At 39.4% G+C, this 22,529-nt stretch overlaps 2 protein-coding genes across 3 annotated transcripts; one reads left to right on the forward strand and one right to left on the reverse strand.

The window, feature by feature from the left end:
* Positions 1–814: 814 nt before the first annotated feature.
* Smp_093540.2 lies at positions 815–14,046 on the reverse strand (the record flags this gene model as incomplete). Of its 2 annotated transcripts, XM_018793969.1 has the most annotated exons (4): positions 933–1,195; positions 1,280–1,349; positions 3,495–3,615; positions 3,823–4,646. In XM_018793969.1, 4 exons carry the CDS (start codon positions 4,644–4,646, stop codon positions 933–935), a joined length of 1,278 nt encoding a protein of 425 aa, XP_018648427.1. The 2 variants fall into 2 exon arrangements, with proteins under 2 accessions (XP_018648428.1, XP_018648427.1); XM_018793968.1 differs by lacking the exons at positions 3,495–3,615; positions 3,823–4,646 and adding exons at positions 11,822–12,003; positions 13,966–14,046 and having other exon boundaries at positions 815–1,349.
* A 5,865-nt stretch (positions 14,047–19,911) lies between these two features.
* On the forward strand, positions 19,912–22,285 carry Smp_173410 (hypothetical protein; the record flags this gene model as incomplete). The annotated part of the gene is made up of 4 exons (XM_018793970.1): positions 19,912–19,920; positions 19,959–20,450; positions 20,571–20,804; positions 21,965–22,285. The coding sequence occupies 4 exons, from the start codon at positions 19,912–19,914 to the stop codon at positions 22,214–22,216; spliced, it is 987 nt and encodes a 328-aa protein (XP_018648429.1). The 3' UTR covers positions 22,217–22,285.
* Between the last annotated feature and the right edge of the window lie 244 nt (positions 22,286–22,529).

The following is a 22,529-nucleotide window of genomic DNA, read 5'->3' on the forward strand; positions in this document are numbered from 1 at the left end:
TCAACTGTTTTACTGAACTAGTTCTTTTGCCTATTTAATAGCTGTTGGTGAATTTTCTCAACAAAAATCATTTGTAAAGAAATAAACTACTAACCGCCTTGGTGAATGTAAAAAAATTACCATTAAACAGACATTCTGCCAAAATAAATTTAATTTGAATGGGCGAATTCGCTTCGTCTACTCTGTCTACAATAACTTGGTTACTGGCGCTTTAGCATTGATAGCTTTAATTACAGTGTCATCATACAGAGTTGGTGTATAATGGCAAGACATTTTGCTATTTCACCCAGTAACGGGATCCAAATATCAACGCCTTTGCTTTGGTTAGGTTTATGAGGGGAAACAATTACATTGAGGGACAGAATGTTTTTCAAGATCTAACCAATAGTAGCGTTTCACCTATTAGCGTAACGTTTTACCGTTAAATATGCATTTACTAATTAGTATTTTTTAACAATCGAATTATATACTTTGTGCAAAAATATGATCCATCTAGTCTAGCATTTCGGTGAGATTCGATAGTTGTTTGTTTGGTACATTTATAGAAGGGTGATCAGATAGATAACACTTAAGCCTACTTACATATAAACGGTACGTAGTAAATATTTTAGATTTCTGTTCTTACTCTCTTCAATACTTTAAATAACAGACAATATATTTATCAAAATCAAGCCAGTAGCTACTGTACTAATGTGCCAAGTTGAACACCGACCTAAAGCATCAGAATTTTCTTGAACAAAATTTTTAACCGACAGTAAGACCTATATATATATATATATATATATACAATCATCTATCTTAGACATCGAAAAATCAAAAAAGCATTTGAATTATTGAATTACCTATAAAGTGACAATATTTAGGGAAGTTACAACACTAAAATTAAATGCAAAGTTCAAAGATAAGCTTGAATATATCAGAGATTGTGAAAATCAAGCCAAAGCCTCTGGGTCCCCGGTTAGGAGTACTGATAATTCATTTACATTAGAAGGAATGTTCTCTTCTCTTTTTCTGATCAATGATTGTCTAACTGCATCTTCAATTTGTCCCAGACGTTTACGAACACGAAGAGCAGAGAGGCGCACAGACCAATCATCATGCCAACATTCTTGTATCACTTGTGCATAGCAGGATAAGTAGGTGTCATCTAACCAGCGCTGGTAAATACGAGGCCTACAATTAACATTGTCGTAATCTGGACTTATCTTGGGGGATTTAGCATTTATATTTGAGTTATTCCTGTTTGATTGGTTCGGTTGATCATCACTTATGGTCAAACTATTGCCACAAACAATATCCCTCATCTGTGAGAAGGTTGGATCAGGAGGGACCATGTCGCAGAATGGTATCTGTAAAGAAGTTTCAAATTTGAGACAATCAAAGAAAATAAAGAACTATGAAAATTACTAATGAACTTTACAGAGTTGTTGGAAATTACTTGAGGTCATAACACACAGAGTTTACTATCCCTGGAGCTTAACAATTTTATGCACCTTACCCGACTAGTTCATCAAAAATAATTGAAAATTTAGAAATCATATTTACCCTTCAGGCGCCCCCAAATGCCCTGGTACGGCCGAGAGTGGAGAGAGTCCGCTAACCCTCTCGAAATGCTGTCATATGGCCACGCGTATATAGCCTCTGTCAGGGAAGTCCTACTCACTGCCTTCACGTGGCGGTGTTTTTTTACAAAATTGAGAGGACGAAAAGCGAATGTCCGGCGCTTTAACCGGGTTGGTGGACACGAAAGTTCACCTAGGGGAGTTGGAAAACCCTGATTCCAAACCAATGGTGCACTTGGACTCCAGTATCTTAAGGAAACAAACGGTGTATGAACCAATCGTTGGTCACCGACTACCATGGGACTGCATCTCCTCACGATGCTCCACTACCTTGTGGATCAGATCTGTAAATCAAAGGCTCAGGGTGTGGCCTAAGAAAACCACCTGCTTCAGTTTGGGCACCCGGACAGTATCACAGCCCTCACACAAATCAAATGAGATTTGTGTGGCGCATATGTATCTAATGCCCCTTCGTACCAATATTTGTGTTCAAATAAATAAATAAATACCCTTCAGGCACAAGAAATGTTTATTAACATGTGTAAACATAACGACCTGCAGGATGGCTTTGAATAAAACCATTAATAATAATAACAAAGTGTATGATGCAAGAAACACAAGTAACTTCCTAAATATTTGGTGCGCACCTTATAAATGCTTAGTTTTGCAATTTACACAATCGTCCATTATTATGTAGGCTATTAACTTAAAATACATTATCACATAAACGTACGCTTCTAAGCATCCCAACACCCTGATTTTACAGTCCACTAAATCTTTTCAGAAGTGTGTGATGTACCTTTAACTTTAAATCACCCTAGTGCTGTTCAGAGTATTACGTAAGAAAAATGTAAAAGTTCGTGGATTTTCACTAGTGTACGAGCCCTAATAAGGCAAATGATTGGATTAAAAAAATAAAAATGCTTAACTATTGTGTTTTGCTCCCCAGATTTCAAAAATATTTATTATCTATGGAGATATTCATAGAAAAAGACCTATCGAAATCAGAAGTAACAATCAAAACAAGAAATTGGAAATAATAAAACGTCAGTTTGGAAACTATACCAACAAAAATAATCAAGCTGAAGATATCAAATGCCCTGATAGGGTCGAGGTTGAGGAGAGTCAGCTCTCCCTTTCGAAATACCCTCTTACGGCTACACGTATACAGCCACTGCCAGGGAAGTCCTACTCACTGTCTTTTCGCAGTGCGGGTGCTGTTTACGAAATCAAGAGGACGAAAAGCGAATGTTCGGTGCTTTAACCGGGTTGGTGGGTATATAGGATCCATCTAGGTGAGTTGGAAGACCCTGATTCCAAACGAATGGTGCACACAATATCTTGAGGGGACAAATGGCGTGTGAACCAATCGTTGGTTGCCGACTACCATGAGACTGCATCTCCTTACGTTGTTCCACTGCCATCTGGATCAGACCTTTAGATCGAAGGCTCCGGGTGTGGCCCCCTAAGAAAACAACCTGTCTCGGTCTGGGCATTCGGACGATATCACACTCGACACACAAATCAAGTGACTTGTGTGACGCATATGTATTCAGTGCCTCTTTGTACTAATATTTATGTGTTCAAATAAATAAATAATCTAAGTAAAAACAGATCTGCGAGAATGTGAGTCACATGAAACTGAGTAAATCGATATGATCCCTTTTGGTAAAACTTTATCGATTATTTGAAAAATCAGATTTTCTCAAATTCTAAGGAACTATGATCCTTTAATACATTTGATGCTTTCTAACGTTTTGCACACAAGTAAAAAATATTTACCTATAGAACACTTTACTCTGTCAATAGTTACGGTCTGAAATTCATATACCCACGACTGAACTAATTTACAATTTTCATATTAGTAAGATGAACAGAAAAATGCCTTTAAAAACGGTGAATACCGAAGTTTAGAAAAGTCAGTGTACAAACCTGATATCCTTCAACGAATTCAGATGTTATCCCCTGAGTACATCGTGCTAATTCCCAAAACACTAAGGCCATTGCATAAATATCTGCAGCTTGGTAAACTTCAAACGACAAATGGTGACTTCTGTTTGGACTATCAATACTTTCATTAGTTATGCCCGACGTGTTGTTGCCGGAATTGGATGATGCGTGTGTTATATCTATGGCCATGAGTAACTCAGGTGCCATGTAACGTTTAGTACCAACCCTAGGTCCAGCAGGAGGAGGACCTAAGGAGGAAGGACCAGAAAGTCCACTGCACAACCTGTCTGATTGAGTTATACCACTAGACATAACACCACTAGATAGCATTGAGGAAGATAAATTGAGAAAAGCTTGTCCAATGGGGGGATTTTGTAAATTCACAAGGGCAAGACCCAAGTCAGCTATACATGCAGTCATATCATTCATAACAAGGACATTCTTCGATTTGAGATCACGGTGTGCAATAGAAGGTTTAGCATGTAATCCTTTTATTTCTGTATGCAAAAACGCCAAACCCGCCGCAATGGAGCTGGCCAGACGCAAACCATCCTGTATTTTTAATGATCTATGACTGATGAAGTCGTGTAAAGATCCGTTAGCGTGATACGCTGTAATTAGCCAGAGCTGAGTGCATCCACCTCTTGATATCATGTCGCTAGCATAATACGCCAGGAGATTAGGATGACGCAACAATCCAGTGTTATAAATTTCTGTTTCACGAGCCCAGCTGGCTTCATCACGACTAGAAAAAATTTTAACAGCAACGGTTTCACCTTGACATGTAGCTTTCCAAACTTCACCAAATCGTCCTTTTCCTATGCACATTGTCAACCTAATATGACGTGCCACAGTTCTCTGAACAAGGAACGGAAGACCGCTTCCGCTTCCACTAGTGCAGCTAATAAGCTCACACGAAGGATCAGGATTATGCATATTTTTTGAAGAAAGGTCATCTCCCATTCTGGGCAAGACATAAGATGATAACTTACGATCCGAAAACTGTTCTTCACTGAGTTTCAATAGATAATTGTAGATATCCGTGGTGAAGCTGGGACGTTTGTAGCTAAGTTCATTGACGTAGCGATCGTAGTTTTCTATTCGTTTTTTCAAAAAGTACTTCCAGAAAAGCATGATAGCTAGAAGTCCACAAAACAGTGCAAAGGTAGGGAACAACACTGCTGTCAAAATAGATTTCCATGTAAAGGCATGAGGATTTATTTGCACAGGACGGATTAATTCTAGCAAACTCGAGTTCCGGTTGCATAAATCCCCATCATTTGAGGAACAACAATATAACAGTTGTCTGCCAACTTTTGAATTTCGGCAGAGCAAGTCAACCTGATTTGTATTATTTGAAAAACACCCATACGATTCATCATCCACATATGTTAGTGATAAATCCAAATGCAATGAATGAAAACATCCTGTTGACGATACACAAACAGACCTGGAATATGGGCAACGGTTAAGAGGTGAACAATGGCAAAAAACAAGTAAAGGTCGGTTTCGTACACTCTTATTCATTACCACTACAAACTTTCATATGGGAAGATTCAGTTGGAAGCATGTGGGACTGGAAAAAAAGTCAGATAAAAATAATAAAGATTAATTTGAGAGTAAACAATACGTTCGAATTATTAACAAACGAACACGGTACATAATATACTGTTTTTTAGGTTATTTTGTAAGTATTCACATTTAGATTAAATTTAATGGTTTCTAGGACTGTTAGAAAGAGAAAAATAATGTTCATTATTTTCAGGCTTGCAATTTTGAATCCGTGAAAAAATAATCTAATTTTGTTTGTTTTTTAAGCAACCTATATATAGAAACCTCAATATGATACACGCTGTGCTATCAACCGCATATTTATTGGAGCTATATTAGGACATAAACTCCGCCTATAGCTCTTCTAGAGTTACTGCCGGTCCCAAGCCTGGGTAAAGGAGGAGGGTTGGGCATGGGGTTAGCGACCCCATCCCGTAGAAAAACTAAGTCGCTAAAAAACGCTAACCAGAAAAAATAGCAACGACAGAGGAAAAAGCTACAAGAGAAGGGAATATGAAACAATTATATGATGCAACGAAAAAATTGGCAGGGAGATATGGCAAACCGGGGAGACCAGTCAAGGACAAAGAAGGAAATACTACCACAGAGATTCAAGAACAGCGGAAAAGATGGGCAGAATACTTCGAGGAACTGTTGAATAGTCCAGCTCCACTGAATCCACCGGACATCGAAGCAGCACACAATGACCTTCCGATAGATGTCACTCCACCAACGACCGAAGAAGTCAAGATGGCCATCAGACAAATCAAAAGTGGAAAAGCGGCAGGACCTGACAATATACTAGCTGAAGCTCTGAAGTCAGACATTGAAGTAACCGCAAATATACTTCACCTTCTATACAAGAAGATTTGGGAAGAGGAACAAGTGCCAACAGACTGGAAAGAAGGATACCTTATCAAGATACCAAAGGAAAGAGATCTGAGCGAATTTGAGAATTACAGAGGCATCAGTTTGTTATCAGTACCAGGAAAAGTTTTCAACAGAGTGCTGCTGAATCGGATGAAAGACGCAGTAGACACTGGACTTCGAGATCAACAGGCTGGATTCCGTAAGGATCGGTCGTGCACAGACCAGATTGCGACACTATGGATCATCGCTGAACAATCAGTTGAGTAGAATTCATCACTACATGTCAACTTCATTGACTATGAGAAGGCGTTTGACAGTGTGAACAGGAGAACATTATGGAAACTTCTTCGACACTATAGAGTTCCTCAGAAGATTGTCAACATTATCCAGAACTCATACGATGGACTACAGTGCAGAGTCGTGCATGGAGGACAGCTGACAGATGCATTTTCAGTAAGGACCGGAGTCAGACAAGGCCGATTACTCTCCCCCTTTCTCTTTCTTCTGGTGATTGACTGGATTATGAAGACTTCGACGTCTGAGGGGAAACACGGAATACAATGGACATCTCAGAACCACTTAGACGATTTGGACTTCACAGGTGACATAGCCCTTCTATTTCATACACATGAACAAATACAAACGAAGACAGCAAATGTAGCAGCAGCCTCTGCATCAATAGGCCTCAACATAAACAAGGGAAAAAGCAAGATTCTCAGATACAACACGGAGAACACCAACCAAATTACATTTGATGGCGAAACTCTGGAAGAGGTGGAAACATTCACGTACCTGGGAAGCATCGTTGATAAACAAGGGGGACCGGATGCAGATGTAAAGGCGAGGAATGGCAAAGCAAGGGCAGCATTTCTGCAATTGAAGAACATATGGAACTCAAAACAACTGTCAACTAACTTCAAAGTGAGAATCTTCAATACGAACGTCCAGACAGTCCTCTTGTACGGAGCTGAAACGTGGAGAACTACTACATCCATCATGCAGAAGATACACAAATCGAATGCGATTTGTATGGCGCATATGTATCTGGTGCTTCCTTGTACCAATATTTGTGTGTTTAAATAAATAATAATAAATAAGAAGGTACAAGTGTTTATCAACAGTTGTCTACGCAAAATACTTCGGATCCGCTGGCCAGACACTATCAGCAACAAGTTACTGTGGGAGACAACAAACCAGATTCCAGCGGAAGAAATCAGGAAGAGGCGCTGGAAGTGGATAGGGCACACTTTGAGGAAATCAGTCAGTCAGTAAGCTACAACGTAGGACCAGGCACACATATGCATCGGTCCAAGTTGCCATACCTTGTTAGTACAACAAGATGAACACCGGATTCATAGAAATAGTTAATTTAGTGGTGGTAGTATATAAAAGATAGGTTGTATATAAAGATATAGTATCGGGAGGAAGAACGTTATGAAGCAATTTTAATCTTAAGGTTTAAGGGAAGATAAAGAGTGTATACATCTACACCATTGTGATCGATTCTGAGCCATGTCACCTAGAGTCGCCAACCACTGGTTACGATAGTCACGCGGACCCCAACCAGGTAGTCTGCATCTGCCAACATGGCTCAGACTAGAAGTTAGTGACTTCAAACACTGATGCCACGTTTTGGTTTGGCCGCCCCCAACTCTCTTCCAACCATCTCCTACACTAGTCAACATAGCTCGTCGTGGTAATCGGTGTTCAGGCATACGTAACACGTGGCCTAACCATCTCAGTCGATGAAGATTCATGACCTCATCAACTGATTTACCATCATTTCCTAATACCCTGTGTCTAATCTCACTATTACTTACCCGATGATCCCAGCAGATGCGAGCAATATTTCTAAGGCATCTGTGGTCAAATACTAGTAACTTACGAGTATCTTCTACTCTTAATAGCCATGTTTCACAGCCGTAAAGTGAAACAGAACGGACTGCTGCGCAGTATACTCGTCCCTTAATTGATAGACGGATATCTCGTCTTCGCCGTAGGTGACGTAAGTTGGCAAAAGCCAAACGAGCTTACTGAATCCGTGCTGAGATTTCGTCAGACACCAATCCATTAGGGCTGATCAGACTTCCAAGATAAGTGAAGTTGTCCACGCGTTCGACTACTTCGCTCCCTATCCTTAGTTCAGGTGTTGACGCAGGCCAGTCCTGGAGTAACAATTTACATTTAGATGGGGAGAAACGCATCCCAAACATCCTGGCATTATTACTCAGTTCTAACAGAAGACTGCATTTTTTCAGCGCCTTCACCAAACAGGACTATGTCATCTGCGTACTCTAGGTCGCTTAGTGGTCCCCCTGGTAGGAGATCAATTCCTGAAAATTCAGTCGAAGAGAGTGTTAGTTCCAGCAATAGGTCTATAATGAAGTTAAACAAAAATGGGGATAGTGGACAACCTTGTCGGACACCACTTGAGGTTGTAAAATCAGATGACAGTTCGCCATAAGCTCTCACTCGACTGGTGATGTTCGATTAAAGAGCCTTCACAAGGTTTATGTACTTCTGAGGTACACCTTTCAATGACAGACACTGCCACAGAGCCTCTTGGTCTACAGAGTCAAATGCTGCTTTCAAGTCAAGAAAAACTATCATTGTCGGACGCCAACAAACATGTCTGTGCTCTAAAACTTGACGAATAGTGAATATGTGGTCGATGTAGCCACGACCAGGTCTGAAGCCAGCCTGATTTTCTCGTGTTTGGAGTTCACGAGTCTTGGTTAGGCGCCCGATAATTATTGAGGCTAGTATTTTAGATGCTATGTTAGTAAGACTAATCCCTCTATGGTTATCACAGGATGATTTTGACGCCTTCTTATATATTGGGACAATCAGTGATTGTGACCAGTCAGATGGGATTACGTCCAACTCCCAGATTTTAGCCAGAATATTAGTCAACCTAATCGCTAAAATTGGACCACCATATTTAAAGACCTCTGGAGCCAATCCATCAGGGCCAGCTGCTCTTCCTCGTTTCAGATTACTTATAGCCCTTTGAACTTCGGCTAAAGTTGGGGGGCCTACCTCAATGTTCTATTCAGGCTGTTTGGGAATAGTGGGTAGTTGTGCAGTAGCTGAAGTCCAGCTAAACTGCTCCTTAAAGTGTTCTGCCCATCGTTCTAAACGTCTGGGCTGAGAGCAGATAAGGGTTCCGTCTTTTTCCGAGATCGTTTCACTTACACTTGACTTCTTAATTCCGGTTTCTTTTATTAGTCTGAATAGTTGCCTGGTGTTGCCTACAGCCGCTGCCTTTTCCATCTCTTTTGCTTTCGTTGCCCACCACTGATCACGGTCGTTTCTTAGACTTTTAGTCAACCTACATTTGATTTGTTTACGCTCTTCGTCGTGTTCAGAGCCTGATGGGATGAATTTACGCGAATCCATCAGTAAAATAGACTTAGCAGATATCCATCGGTTTTTTGAAACCCTATGGTTTAAATTACTAATAGATGTGACTGCTGTTTCCACAGCTGTTCGTATGTCTTTCCAAGCAGCATCTGGGTCAGTCTCATTTACAGAACTGCCTAGATGTGAACTCAGTTGTTCCTGGAATTTACATTTGGATTTCTCGTCCTTCAGTTCAATCCTAATGGGTCTTCTTAGTGTAGTTTTCCTGCGTCCAGTGAGGCGCAGACAAATCTCCTTTTCTTTTGAGGAAATCACCCAATTACGTCACAAGACAGGCCCTCACATGGAATCCTGAAGGTCAAAGGAGAAGAGGAAGACCAAAAAACACGTCACGCTGAGAAATAGAGACAGAAATGAGAAGAATGAACAAAAACTGGATAGAACTAGAAAAGACGGCCCAGGACAGATTGGGTTGGAGAATGCTGGTCAGCGGCCTATGCTCCATTGGGAGTAACAGGCGTAAGTAAGTAAGTAAGGGTTAGTTGTGAGTCCTGTTTTGTTTGGTCTCGAGGAAAATACATAAATTACTAGGAAAACCTTACCCAAGCCTAACGTGTGCTTACCGGTTAAAGATATCCAATATTGTAAACCAAGACTCAAAGAACCCTTAAACACTAAACCATATATTCACATTACAATCTGGTCACTTCAGATTGGACAGTTCAGCAGTACCTTTAATCCTGTATGAGGGCCAGCAAAATACTAAATGGGTGATTGATGCATTGGTTCAAGATATCACAACTTAAATTACATAAAAATAACAACACAACAGGAGTAAAAATGAAATTAAGAAATTAAGATAAACAAGTACGAAATAGACAGATGTTCAAGGTTTAGGAGTTAATGACCGCAACCTGCTTAAGGCCATGTCAGGTAATGAGTAGATTTGTCATCCGATTTGGTTATGATTTGTAGATAAACATGAATTATTTCAGTAACACACAGTATACTAAATAATTTGATCTAGAAAGCCGTTTAACCATAGTCACAAAATATCATCATCGGGTTTCTGAAGCTTGCACTAGCCATAATTGCAAACTAACCAGTTGCTTAAATCTGGTCGTTTTTAAATTTTGTAAGATTGACAACGGGTACGAGAGAGAGTTAACAAAGACAGTGAGTGACCCGTACAGCCATAATTTTGAAGTTGTGACACAACGTGGGATTAGATTGGGATAGTCCCGAGTCGACCACAGTGTTGTACACTCTCACTTAGTTTTTATCACTCATTATTTGTTTACATTTATTGGCCCAAACTTTTTTCTCTTCATTATACTATATTTAAATTTTGACTTCTCTTGTACTACTGTGAATTGTAGCAAATTGACTCTTTGTACTGTGCATGAGGATGTATATCAATTAATGGTTACTGAACTACGCTGGAATCTTATTTATTTATTTAAACAGATAAATATTGGTACAAGGAGGTAACAGATATATATGCGCCACACAAATCTCATTTGATTTGTGTGAGGGCTGTGATACTGTCCGGGTGCCCAAACTGAAGCAGGTGGTTTTCTTAGGCCACACCCTAAGCCTTTGATTTACAGATCTGATCCACAAGGTAGTGGAGCATCGTGAGGAGATGCAGTCCCATGGTAGTCGGTGACCAACGATTGGTTCATACGCCGTTTGTTTCCTTAAGATACTGGAGTCCAAGTGCACCATTGGTTTGGAATCAGGGTTTTCCAACTCCCCTAGGTGAACTTTCGTGTCCACCAACCCGGTTAGAGCGCCGGACATTCGCTTTTCGTCCTCTCAATTTTGTAAAAAAAACACCGCCACGTGAAGGCAGTGAGTAGGACTTCCCTGACAGAGGCTATATACGCGTGGCCATGTGAGAGCATTTTGAGAGGGAGAACGAACTCTCCCGACTTTCGACCGTACCCACTAATCGCAGCAGCTTGTAACTTGATAGAGCATCCATCTTTGATTGGCAAAGACGAAAATACTGAATAACTTATTATCTTTGCATCACTGTACAGTAAGTAAAGATTCATAAATAATAGGAACAGTTGTTCTTGGTGTTTTTCCAAAGTATACAATAATATTTGCATGCATATACGAAATTACTAAACCAATCAAAACAGCTTATGAGTTAGTGATAACAGTGGAATGGATTACATTAATAAACATAATGAATTAAAATTACAAGTTGGTAGTGCGATGATAGGTATACTAGCTGTGATAAGAGTAACAAGGGTTCGGGTCAATATTTCATAAACTGCCTTGATTGGTTTAGTGATTTCGTATATGTATGTAAATATTATTGTGTATTAATGTAAAGCCTGATGAAGACCTAATTTAAAACAATATTGTTCGCTTATATACGTTGTTCTTATTCACAATATGGGAATTTTTAAACTTTTTTTCTAAATGACTGAAATCTCACGTAACAGATGTTAACAGCCACATAAGCTATTAAAGTGATTTAACAAAAACATTAAACCACCAATTTAACATACTAGATTGAAGTGAAAGTTTTCTCGTTTTGTATATTGACTAGAATTTTCCACGCCAGTCAAAACGATCAGCTTGTAGTTGAATTCATTATATTGAAAAGAAAACATTAAGCAACAATGGAGTCGGATTGATAGAGTTTGTAGGCGTGTCCATATAATTGAATTTAGATGGAAATTTTCTCATACTGATGGATAGTGGGAAACGAAGCAGAACAGTGAGTGTAAGGAAATAGTACAGAAAAACAACGACAGAAGTAATGCGACAACTCAGCAATTTAAGAATATAGAGGGAAAAATATATATAAACTATATTATTAGTTTACCTAGAGAAGTGGCTTTTATACTACAAAAAAGGGGGGTCGCAATACGTTAGAGTTCATTCTGTTTTACTTAAGTGATTCACAGAAACAATAGGAGTACCACAAGATTTGGTCTTTGGAATGCTCTTTTTGTACAGTCCATTAATGAACTACGTTGTAACCCAGATTCCCAAACTCCGCGATATCAGATGATCTTATGATTTAGAAATGGATAGGAGATAATCTTGATATCTCAACTTTCCACGAACAGTTGGTTATACGACCGGATCATTAGAAAGCTACTTAATACTAGAAAACGCAGAACGCCTACGGTGAGTAACGGTGAAGGATCCAGGTCTCACTTTCTGAGTGACTTTAGTATTACATTCATAAACACAGAAAAGGATCTGGATATCACTCTAGGTATCTACATTACGGTTCTGGACCCTATAATGTATACTGTCCTGAGGATTCTTTCCAAAACTTGAGTTAGACTCTAGAACTTCACCTGGGTAAAAACTGCATTATGTTCTTTTAAAAAGTATTTAGCTCACTTGAAACGTTTAAAATATAGCAACACACAAATGACTCAGACTAAAATAATAAACTCTACTCAGTACCCTTGAAGGATTTAACTTTGCATCCTGTGCGGTACAGAAATTTGAGAAAATATCATCAGGATGAATCATATGCCTTATAATCCTCTTCCCTAAAGTAGGTAACTTATACATTTAAGCACAAAAATACACTAATAAGGACACCAATATGTGATATAACACGAACGTTTCCGCAAAAGTTTAGGCAGACTTTTCCGTGGTTTCCATCAGCAAGTTACTGAGCCACTTTGGACATGATAGTAATAGCAACTTATGCCATCTTTCAAAACGAAGCCCAATGTCTACTTTAGTTTCGTAGGAGCTGATAGATATTACTCTAGATATCAGGATTGACTGCTTTTAACATTGCAAGCTGGTTTTTCTGACTTTCAGAACAAGAAGTAATACAAAGTTTGTTTACTACTACTAAGCGGGCCCCAAGAAACAAACAATCCGTTAATTCTGATCGGCGGAGTTTGAAATCCATTATGAAAGCCAAAAGCCATACATAGATTAGTTTTACCAGTCACTTAAAGATTAACTGTCCTAGATATCAAGACATTTGAGGAGGCACTTGAAAAATTCAACTGCTCAAGATTCCAATACATATAGAATATTAACAACCTAATCCCCTATTGTGGGGGAAATTTTGCCCGTTTTGGACAAATTTGGGGGAGGCGTCAATAAAAAACTTTATTGACATGGTACAAAAACCCCGAAATTTCCCTAGGTCTATGGAAAAACCCTGAAGTTTTCGGGAAGATTTCGGATTCTCCCCAATATTTCCATGGAATCTTATAAAGCTTTGAGGAAAACTACTAAATTCCTCATGACTTTGGGGGAGACCTTTGAATTCCCAGAATTTTCCCCAAAATAGGGAGACTGGGATGAATAGATAACTATTATTAAAGAAATAAAGACGTATGTTTTTGGGATACGAGAACTTCTTGCCGAAAAAGCTCTTAATTGACGTAGCGGGACGCATATGCGTAATATTATAACCATTCCAAACAACCAATAGTATATCAGTCATAACTAACCCGAAACGAGGTTAACATGCTGTAAACCATATTAAAACAGAAAATAAGTCATAAACAGTGTCTGACCAGAACTTTACTCGCTTTAGTTCGGACATATGTCTTACAACGGTTTGCCTCGCAGGTTCAAACGTTGTATGTCAAAGACAACTGTGTAAAACTAACATGTATATCAGGAAACCTGACAAATCAAAAACCTAGATAATATATCTTACTACAAATTCTGCCTGAATTTTTCGGATTTTCGTTGGTTTATGGACGACCTTTGAACGACCGTAAGGTGACCTTCAGGACCTCATCAACAATGCTGGACTACATAATGGCTACAAACCAGTATAAGGAATTATAATTATAACTTAAAGTTGATGGTTATGGTTAGGAATTAAATTTAGGGTTTTCATCACGAATTGACATCAGCCAAAATGACAAGACGCTGTTTAAAACCGGTCGTTGGAATTTGCTGGAAGAACGCTAATTTCTGCGTCTGTATCTACGAGGTCGCTAAATTTCGTTATCACATCTATGACGTATAACGGACGGCCGTGTGCTCCGGCTACGGTTTCCATCAACACATGCCGTATGAGAAGTTTCCTGAGACGTTTATCGTGTCGGTCTGTTTGCAGCTCGAAAATCGCAGGATATTCTGCAATTTCTGGAAGACTTTCCATACTGGTTATGATACCAGCACCAGTCGTTGTTATCTGTCTCTCGTGACCTGGAGACAGATCGCCTACATTAACTGCTTCCTCGTGTGGTATGTAACCACTTACGGTCATTACGTAATTTAATAATTTGTCAGTGAATGACATAATTCAGTAATGTCATTCTGGGTCGTTTGATGTTTTCCTTTGACTGAAAAAACCTCGGCGTTAGAAGATTTCGTGGTTTCTAGAATGTAATCTGGAGATGCAGCCAGTTTGTCTACGGCGTCGTTATAAAACGAGACCAGCACAGCTTACACTTTTTGCTGAAATTTAGATAACAAAATTTGACTGAATAGACCATCATCGAAAGTTCTTTGGCCGATAACCTCCCTTATTTTTAGCAACATGTCTGTGGCAGAACCATGTTTCAGGCCGATATTATTAAGGAGTTGATCTAAGCCTTGCCGATCAGTTAGGTCTCGACGTTTAAGAATAAACCGTTTAAGGGTCTCATAAGGTCCCGAAACATCACTAATAAATATACTACGTATGATGTAAAATTCGCGCGATAGTGCGAGGAATCGTGCATTTGTGTCATTCACGCCGTTCTCATGGAAGTCGGCTTCTGCGTAGCAGAACCAAGCTTCGCTGTTGTCTAGCCAGGAGGGCATTATTAGAAACGAAGGTGGGGACATAGTCTTTAACATAAGTACTTGTGTGTCTGTTCCGTCATTGTGAAATATTAAGTACAAGAATGTACGAGGAAAAAAGGTATATACATATTCAAAAACACAAAGAAATGACCACGAGAGATAGAAATAAAAGCAAAGCAATAATAAATAAAGTCCCAAAAAGGTCCAGACTCACAGATTATAGGTTGGTGTACCAGATCACGTCGGGCTGACCAATGAAGATGCCACAGGTATTTCGAATTGAACAACGCTTTACCAATGACACATACTCTGAGTCGTACGCACCTAAAGAAATCAAAAATCCAAATCGAGGGGGTTCGGAGATGTATTTCATAGGCTATCAATATATCGAGAATCGACTGCTCTAGGATGGCTAGTGATTACAGAGGATGTTAAGCAAGGCGTTCCCACTCGTAAATCCGCCTACTGCCAGTCCCAAGCGCGGATAAAGGAGCAACTGCAAACATGCTCCACGTTCTATTCAGGATGATTTGGGGGGGAAGAACAAGTGCTGACAGACTGGAAAAAAGGATATCTCATCAAGGCGCCAAAGAAAGGATATCTGAGCAAATGTGAGAAGTACAGAGGCATCACACTATTATCGGTAGCAGGGTAGGTTTTCAACATAGTGTTGCTGAACCGGATGAAAGACGCAATAGACTCCCAACTTCGATATCAACAGGCCAGATTCCGTAAGGATCAGTCGTGTACAGACCGAATCGCGACACAACGGATTATAGTTGAATAATCAATCCAATGGAACTCGTCACTATACATCCAATTACTTGACTATGAGAATGCATTTGACAGCATGAAAAGGCGAAACTTATTTAACTTTCTTTGACACTTTGGTGTGAGTAGCTGAGAAGATCGTCAATATTATACGGAATTCATGCGACGGACTGCACTGTGAGGTGATGCATGGAGGACAGATGCAGACTCATTTCGAGCGAGTCAAACAAGACAGCTTACTCTCCCATTTTCTCTTCCTTTTTTGTGGTCGACTGGATTATGAAGACCTCCACACGTGACGGGAATTGTTATTAATGTATTTATGTGAGCACATAAATATTGGTACAAGGTGGCACCAGGTATGTATACGCCACACAAAACAATGAGAATGGGAAGAGAAAAAGAGGGTAAGGTGCATATAATGAAAAAAGCAAAAAGAAAAGAACAATAACAACCACAGATTGGTGTATGTTAGTGTAATAATAAGAATAATAATGGGGGAAATAGAAATTTACAACCAGAAGAACTTCAGTTAAGGAAGTTGTGACCACTCTTTATGAAGAAAGCGAAAGAAGGTTATAGCAGGATCGCCACTGGCTTCTATTCTGAGCCATATCTGATAATGTCTCCAGCCACTTTGTTGCACCATCTCTTGGACCCCAGTGAGGGACTAGTGAAGGATCAACAGAAGCCTGCCCTTTGTCCTGGCCATCCTATCTCATACACATGAACAAATACAAACGAAGACAGCAAATGTAGCAGCAGCCTCTGCATCAATAGGCCTCAACATAAACAAGGGAAAAAGCAAGATTCTCAGATACAACACGGAGAACACCAACCAAATTACATTTGATGGCGAAACTCTGGAAGAGGTGGAAACATTCACGTACCTGGGAAGCATCGTTGATAAACAAGGGGGACCGGATGCAGATGTAAAGGCGAGGAATGGCAAAGCAAGGGCAGCATTTCTGCAATTGAAGAACATATGGAACTCAAAACAACTGTCAACTAACTTCAAAGTGAGAATCTTCAATACGAACGTCCAGACAGTCCTCTTGTACGGAGCTGAAACGTGGAGAACTACTACATCCATCGTCAAGAAGTTACAAGTATTTATATATAATTGTGTACGCAAAATACTCAACATTCCTTGACTGGATACTATCAGCAACAGTGTTTTATGGGAAAGGAAAAACCAGCTTCCAGCTGAAGAGGAAATTAGGAAAGGACGTTGGAAGTGGATCGGACATTCATTAGGGACGTCACCAAACTGTATCACGAGGCAAGCCCTAACTTGGAATCCGGAAGGAAAGCGGAAAAGAGGAATGCCAAAGAACACATTACGCAGGGAGATTGAAAAGGATGAATAACAACTGGGAATAACTGGAGAGAATTGCCCAGTACAGAGTTGGATGGAGAATGCTGGTGGGTGGCCTATACTCCTTTACGAGGGGTAACAGGGATATGTAAGTTAGTTTACAGCTGTTGAGTTTTCTACGAAATGAGGCCTCTAACCTTTTGCCCAAACCTCCTCCTTTACCCGTACCCGAGTCTGCAGTAACTCTGGAATACCTACAGGCGGGATAGCTGAGGATATAATAGTATTGTAATTCTTAAAAAGAGGGTCAGTTTTTTTATGATGACCACCTTTGCACAACGAATCATGTCATACAGATTGTTTCTCTGCGTTGACCATTCCTGACATCCTTGTGATAGGTGCTGAATGTGAATCTTCTCAGTTATCGTATGTGTGACTTCGAGGATCGTGTGGTTAAGGAGCAGTAACACTACTCTGACTTTGACCTCTCACCTGATGTCACACCATAGCCAGGCTTTTGGAAACTTTTGTCCACCTTACAAAGATTGACGGTCCATTATCTGGCGTTTGGAGACTTAAGGTTAGGCAGAGACTTCTTTGGTGAATATAAGGAGAGGATAGAGCAGAAATGTTTGTGGCGAATACTCCTGGATTTAATATTGTGGCTCATGGAATCATGCTTTAGTTGAATAAACCCAAAATCGAATTCACCACGATCAATTTCTGGGAGTCGTACTTTCGTAGTCGTTACAATGTCCTTCTTTACCTCTGGCAAATAAAATTTAGTTTCCAAGTTTTCATTCTGTGTTTAGTTTGGCACATGGTTTCTGACCATCTATGAATATGATACAAAATAATGTTTCTAACACCGTGCCATAAACAATATATGATTAAAATTCATGTTAATCTTACCAATCTATCAGAAGTTTCACTGATACGACAAAACGAAATCAGTAATTAAAACAGAAGTCAATTTTTGCGTTCAAAATAAGACTAACCAATCTCGAGACTGTAGATACCCTTCGCTTTATAAATGTAAGAATCTAGACTAGTCGTTACAGTAAGACATTATTCAGATCGTGGAATAACCCGGAAGGGGAGCGAGGTTCCTTCTAATTGGCACACAATGTTTTGAACATTCAATATAGAATCATCGAAAATATAACGTGTAAGCCAAATGGGTAAGTCAATAGATCCTTGAGTTTTGTGCCCTGGCAATTCTACGATGTCTTGAGCCGTATCTCAACCAACCAAATTAGGTTTTTACGGAATCTCTACCAAACTGTCATCAGCATACGCGTGTACGAAGTTGAGACCTTGAAAAATATCATAAAAGAATTTGGAGAAAGTTTGTGCAACACTTCTTAGGCTTAAAGGCTTGTGCAGAAATTTCCAAAGTCCGAAGGGAGTGATGATAGCGGTCTAAGAAATGTCGCCAGTAGCCATGAGAATTAGGTTATAAACATAAACGAGATAGATTTTAAAGATGGATATTAGGATGACGAATTTGAGTGCGACAGAGATCTGTAATTCCTTTTTGCGTCCTTGGATTCTTTTCTCTGACCGAACAAACCATATTGCTGAGAGCTCTGATGATCTCGAAAATCCAGTCGGAAGTTGTGTCCAGTTCGTACACGGCTTTATTTTTGATGAGACAGGAACCACTTGCACCTGTTGAGTGAGCTTTTATAGAAAGAGCTGGCCAAGAAGGCGTCAAGCATACAAAGCAACATTTCAGTGGCGTGAGGTTCGGAATGACGACTAACAAATATGTTTGTCGAAATGTAGTTGTTAAATTCAAGTGCCTTTACTACTGAGAGGAATTCTGCACATGTTCATCGCACGGTGCTCGTCGGAGTCACTTTCTGAATAGTGGAATCAGACTTCGATATTATTGAGCCAAAATGGCATGAATTGAAAAGTGAGGCATAAGGGCATTATTCTTTAAAAGTCTTGGAGTCTGCTCCTTCGTTAGAGGGATAAAATTCATTGATGGGTGGAAAAAACATCCGAGAATACGAAAATAACGTCACAATATGTAAAAATAGAAAGTAAAGTATGATGCTGGAACAAGGAACAGATTTACAGTTAATCATCCCGTACACCAGATTACGTCGACCCTCCGCTGAAGATATCCTGAGTCTGACAACACTTTTGTCTCTAACACCCTTATAATTGAAGGATACCAACCTAGTCAAATCAGAAGTCAGGTAAAAATGAGTTCGAATATTTATTTTGAAGTTTGTTGATGTGTTCAGTAGCGTTTCATATAAGCTGGCTAGTAGTTGCAATGAATACGTAGCACGGCATACACACTTGAGAACTGGTTGCGACTGGGGGCCCTCACCAAATGGGTGTCCAGTACAATTGGTGAGGTCAGCAACAATATTGAAGACGTACGGAACTATTTATTTCAGAGATTTATTTATCTCTACATCGGAAACGTAGGGAGTTGCGAACACCTTTTATTTCATCAATAACCACTTAAACGAAACAGCTGTTCCATATCTATATATCTCTTAAGAACACGGCCACACCATCAGCTATCTACAACTTTTATCCAAATAAAAAAGAATTATCCAACGTTGCGATATTTTAATGATTTACAGACACCAACGGAACATCTAGATATTCGGTCATTCTGAAAACATGCGACGGATTCCAAACATTTAAAACAAAGAATTTCCAAATTCAATCTAACTGCTCAAGGTCGTCAGTACGACCTAGGGGATTCCAATCACAAGTTGACGTTTATTGTCTGCAGCTTTGTTTGAAATGCTCCAGGTACGACTTATGTCGTCCTTATAAAGAACCCTTTTTAGCGCTTCAGACTTTTAAGAACTCTTCCCAGATTAGTGCATACCTATGTACTTCCAATTCAATGCATCGCAAATAAACAACAATTGATAAGCTCACATAACTTAATAAATCTTCAACCTAAGGCTGCTGATACTAAGTTTATCCTCCCTGGCTCTGTTGGACTAATCAATTACGACAAAAGTGAGTTCGAAACACTCATTCTGAACACAATCGGATTGAGCCAACCCATTACATTGCCATCTCTACCGAATGTTATTCCCATCGAAGTGAAAAATGATATCAAAATTCGGAGGCGAAAAATGAAGAGGCATCAGAAAAAAAGGCTACATAAACGTCATGCTGTGTTGATACGAAAGCAACAGATGATGCGTAATAAAAAAGAGGAAAACAAATTGCAGCAGTTACTTGAATTCTGGAGAATCCGTTCAGAAGCATGGGATCCAGTCGTTAAGGTGGAAAATCGATTGCATTTAGCCAGAAGGTCCGGTTATTACGTAGATATACTCAATACTAAAGGCAGTCCATTTTTCAAGGAATAAATGTTTAGTACTAAATCTTACTTTCTTGATTCCCCATAAGTTTATGTGAACAAATTGTAAAAATCTATATTTTAGGAACCAGAAGGTCAACTACATACCAAAGATCTATCGAATCCTATACATGCGTCCAAATGCGGCCAAGAAGCATTGCAAGATATGCTAAGTGGGTTGAGAGACTTAATGTTGCTGTTCTACGCGTGCATGGATCCTAAAACCCGCGGAGTGAGTGCTCACCAAGCATCTATCGCTGGACCACAATGTGTCGAAACATTGCAGCAGATGAAAAGCAACAAAGAACTTCTTAAACAGGTATTGTTGATAAAGAATTTTAGATGTTAGCTTTGTCTACTGTTATTAGTAACAGTGGAAGATTTGCAAGTCTGACTGTTACATATGAAGACTAGCGTTGTGGCTTTAATGGTTACTTTTCAAGTCATTATCAAACCAAGTAGTTTAGAGTAATTAAGTGAGTCAACACCGGTCGTTGTCTTGGACTTATAATTGTAAAGATGTGCCACCGGTTACAGTGTTCGACTCAAATAATGGGTTAACATCGTACAGCTATCGTGCATAAGACTGTTAGTCTCATCCTACGAGTAGTAGAAATGTCCGCTCCAGAATGTATTTGGGTACTCTTCTCAGCTGTTCAGGGAGCAAATATAAGTACCTGAATCTAAGCGGCTCTCACTCCCCAATTTCAAGTCACAGTGTAAGCTAGTACATACTATCCGCCAAAAAGCGACTCATGTGGACCACCAACCCCCTTTATACTAACATATGAGCATCCCTAACAAAATGACGCATCAAAATCACAATTCCGTTCCGATTGTCTTAAATAACGGTGCAACCAGTCTTTATTTCCAGCTGATTTGGGATCTAGCAATAGTTGTCGGATACTCAAATAAATTTGAAGTCGTTTCAGTATAAGTACTAAATTCCAGTCGCTCATAATTTGTAGAGGCACTTTCTTGTTCATTACGAACTAGTAATTACTCACCGGACCTCACTTCTCATCGGAAGCTTGCTTCACTTTCATTCTATGCCAACATGCATTGAGTTGTGGAAATCAACCAGTTCGCAAAGCGAAACTGTACAAGCAACGTAAACACCAACTCTCGTATTGAGCATATTCCCACTGCACACAATCTACTATACGCTTTATACGAATATTCGCCAATATTAGAACGAATAGTTTGACGGAAATTGGGCGCCGAGTATAGAGAAGTCATTATGTGTGGAAATTATATTTTGAATAATCTCAGCGACTGAAATCTAGGTAAGCTTTGTTTCCATATATTAGCAATGTACAAATCGGTGCGGAGGTTCGGTCGCTCATGTTCTTAATTTAGAACCCAGTATAAGTGCGAAAGTACTCCATAAGCTGAGTTTCGCACTGCTTATTTTGTTAAATGTAACTTATGTACATGGATCAACATGACCTTATTGTATCATTTCCTGTTCTATTTCAGGCCTTTCATGTAGTAAAAGAAAGCTGTGACCGCTTACTTCCTGTTGACATTTCTGACCTTGTCCCTTATATAGATACCCCGATAAAGAACAAAGAACCAAGTCCTGAATTAAAGCAACTAATTATAGCTCGTGAGAAAGTGACCAAAAGGTTACTAACAGTAACAGAAGAACTCGAAAAACTACGTCGCATTTTAACAAAGACAGTGTGGGAACTCAACGACCTTACTGACTTAAATGTTCAAAAATTTTGATTACTATTTTGTCTGGTATTTGTATTTTGCTTGAGACATAGACATACAAATGCAGGTTATTAATTTTTTACTTTGCGCACATCTTTACTCTTATTAAATAGGACACTTGATTCATAGTGATACAAGTTTTTAGTTCGAAGTGCAAGCAATTTTTCAGTTGTTTTACCAATGCACGAAATTCGAATATTCTATGAAGAACCCTGATGTTACGCTCTCTAAATCCAGTGAATTAGCTGCTAAATTCTTACTACGGTTTTGAGCATCTCCATCGCCTACCAATTTCATCCATTTGAGGAATCGCTCATTACCTTTA

This window comes from Schistosoma mansoni, chromosome 1 (genome assembly GCF_000237925.1).
Source record: "Schistosoma mansoni strain Puerto Rico chromosome 1, complete genome".
Lineage (NCBI taxonomy): Eukaryota > Metazoa > Platyhelminthes > Trematoda > Strigeidida > Schistosomatidae > Schistosoma > Schistosoma mansoni.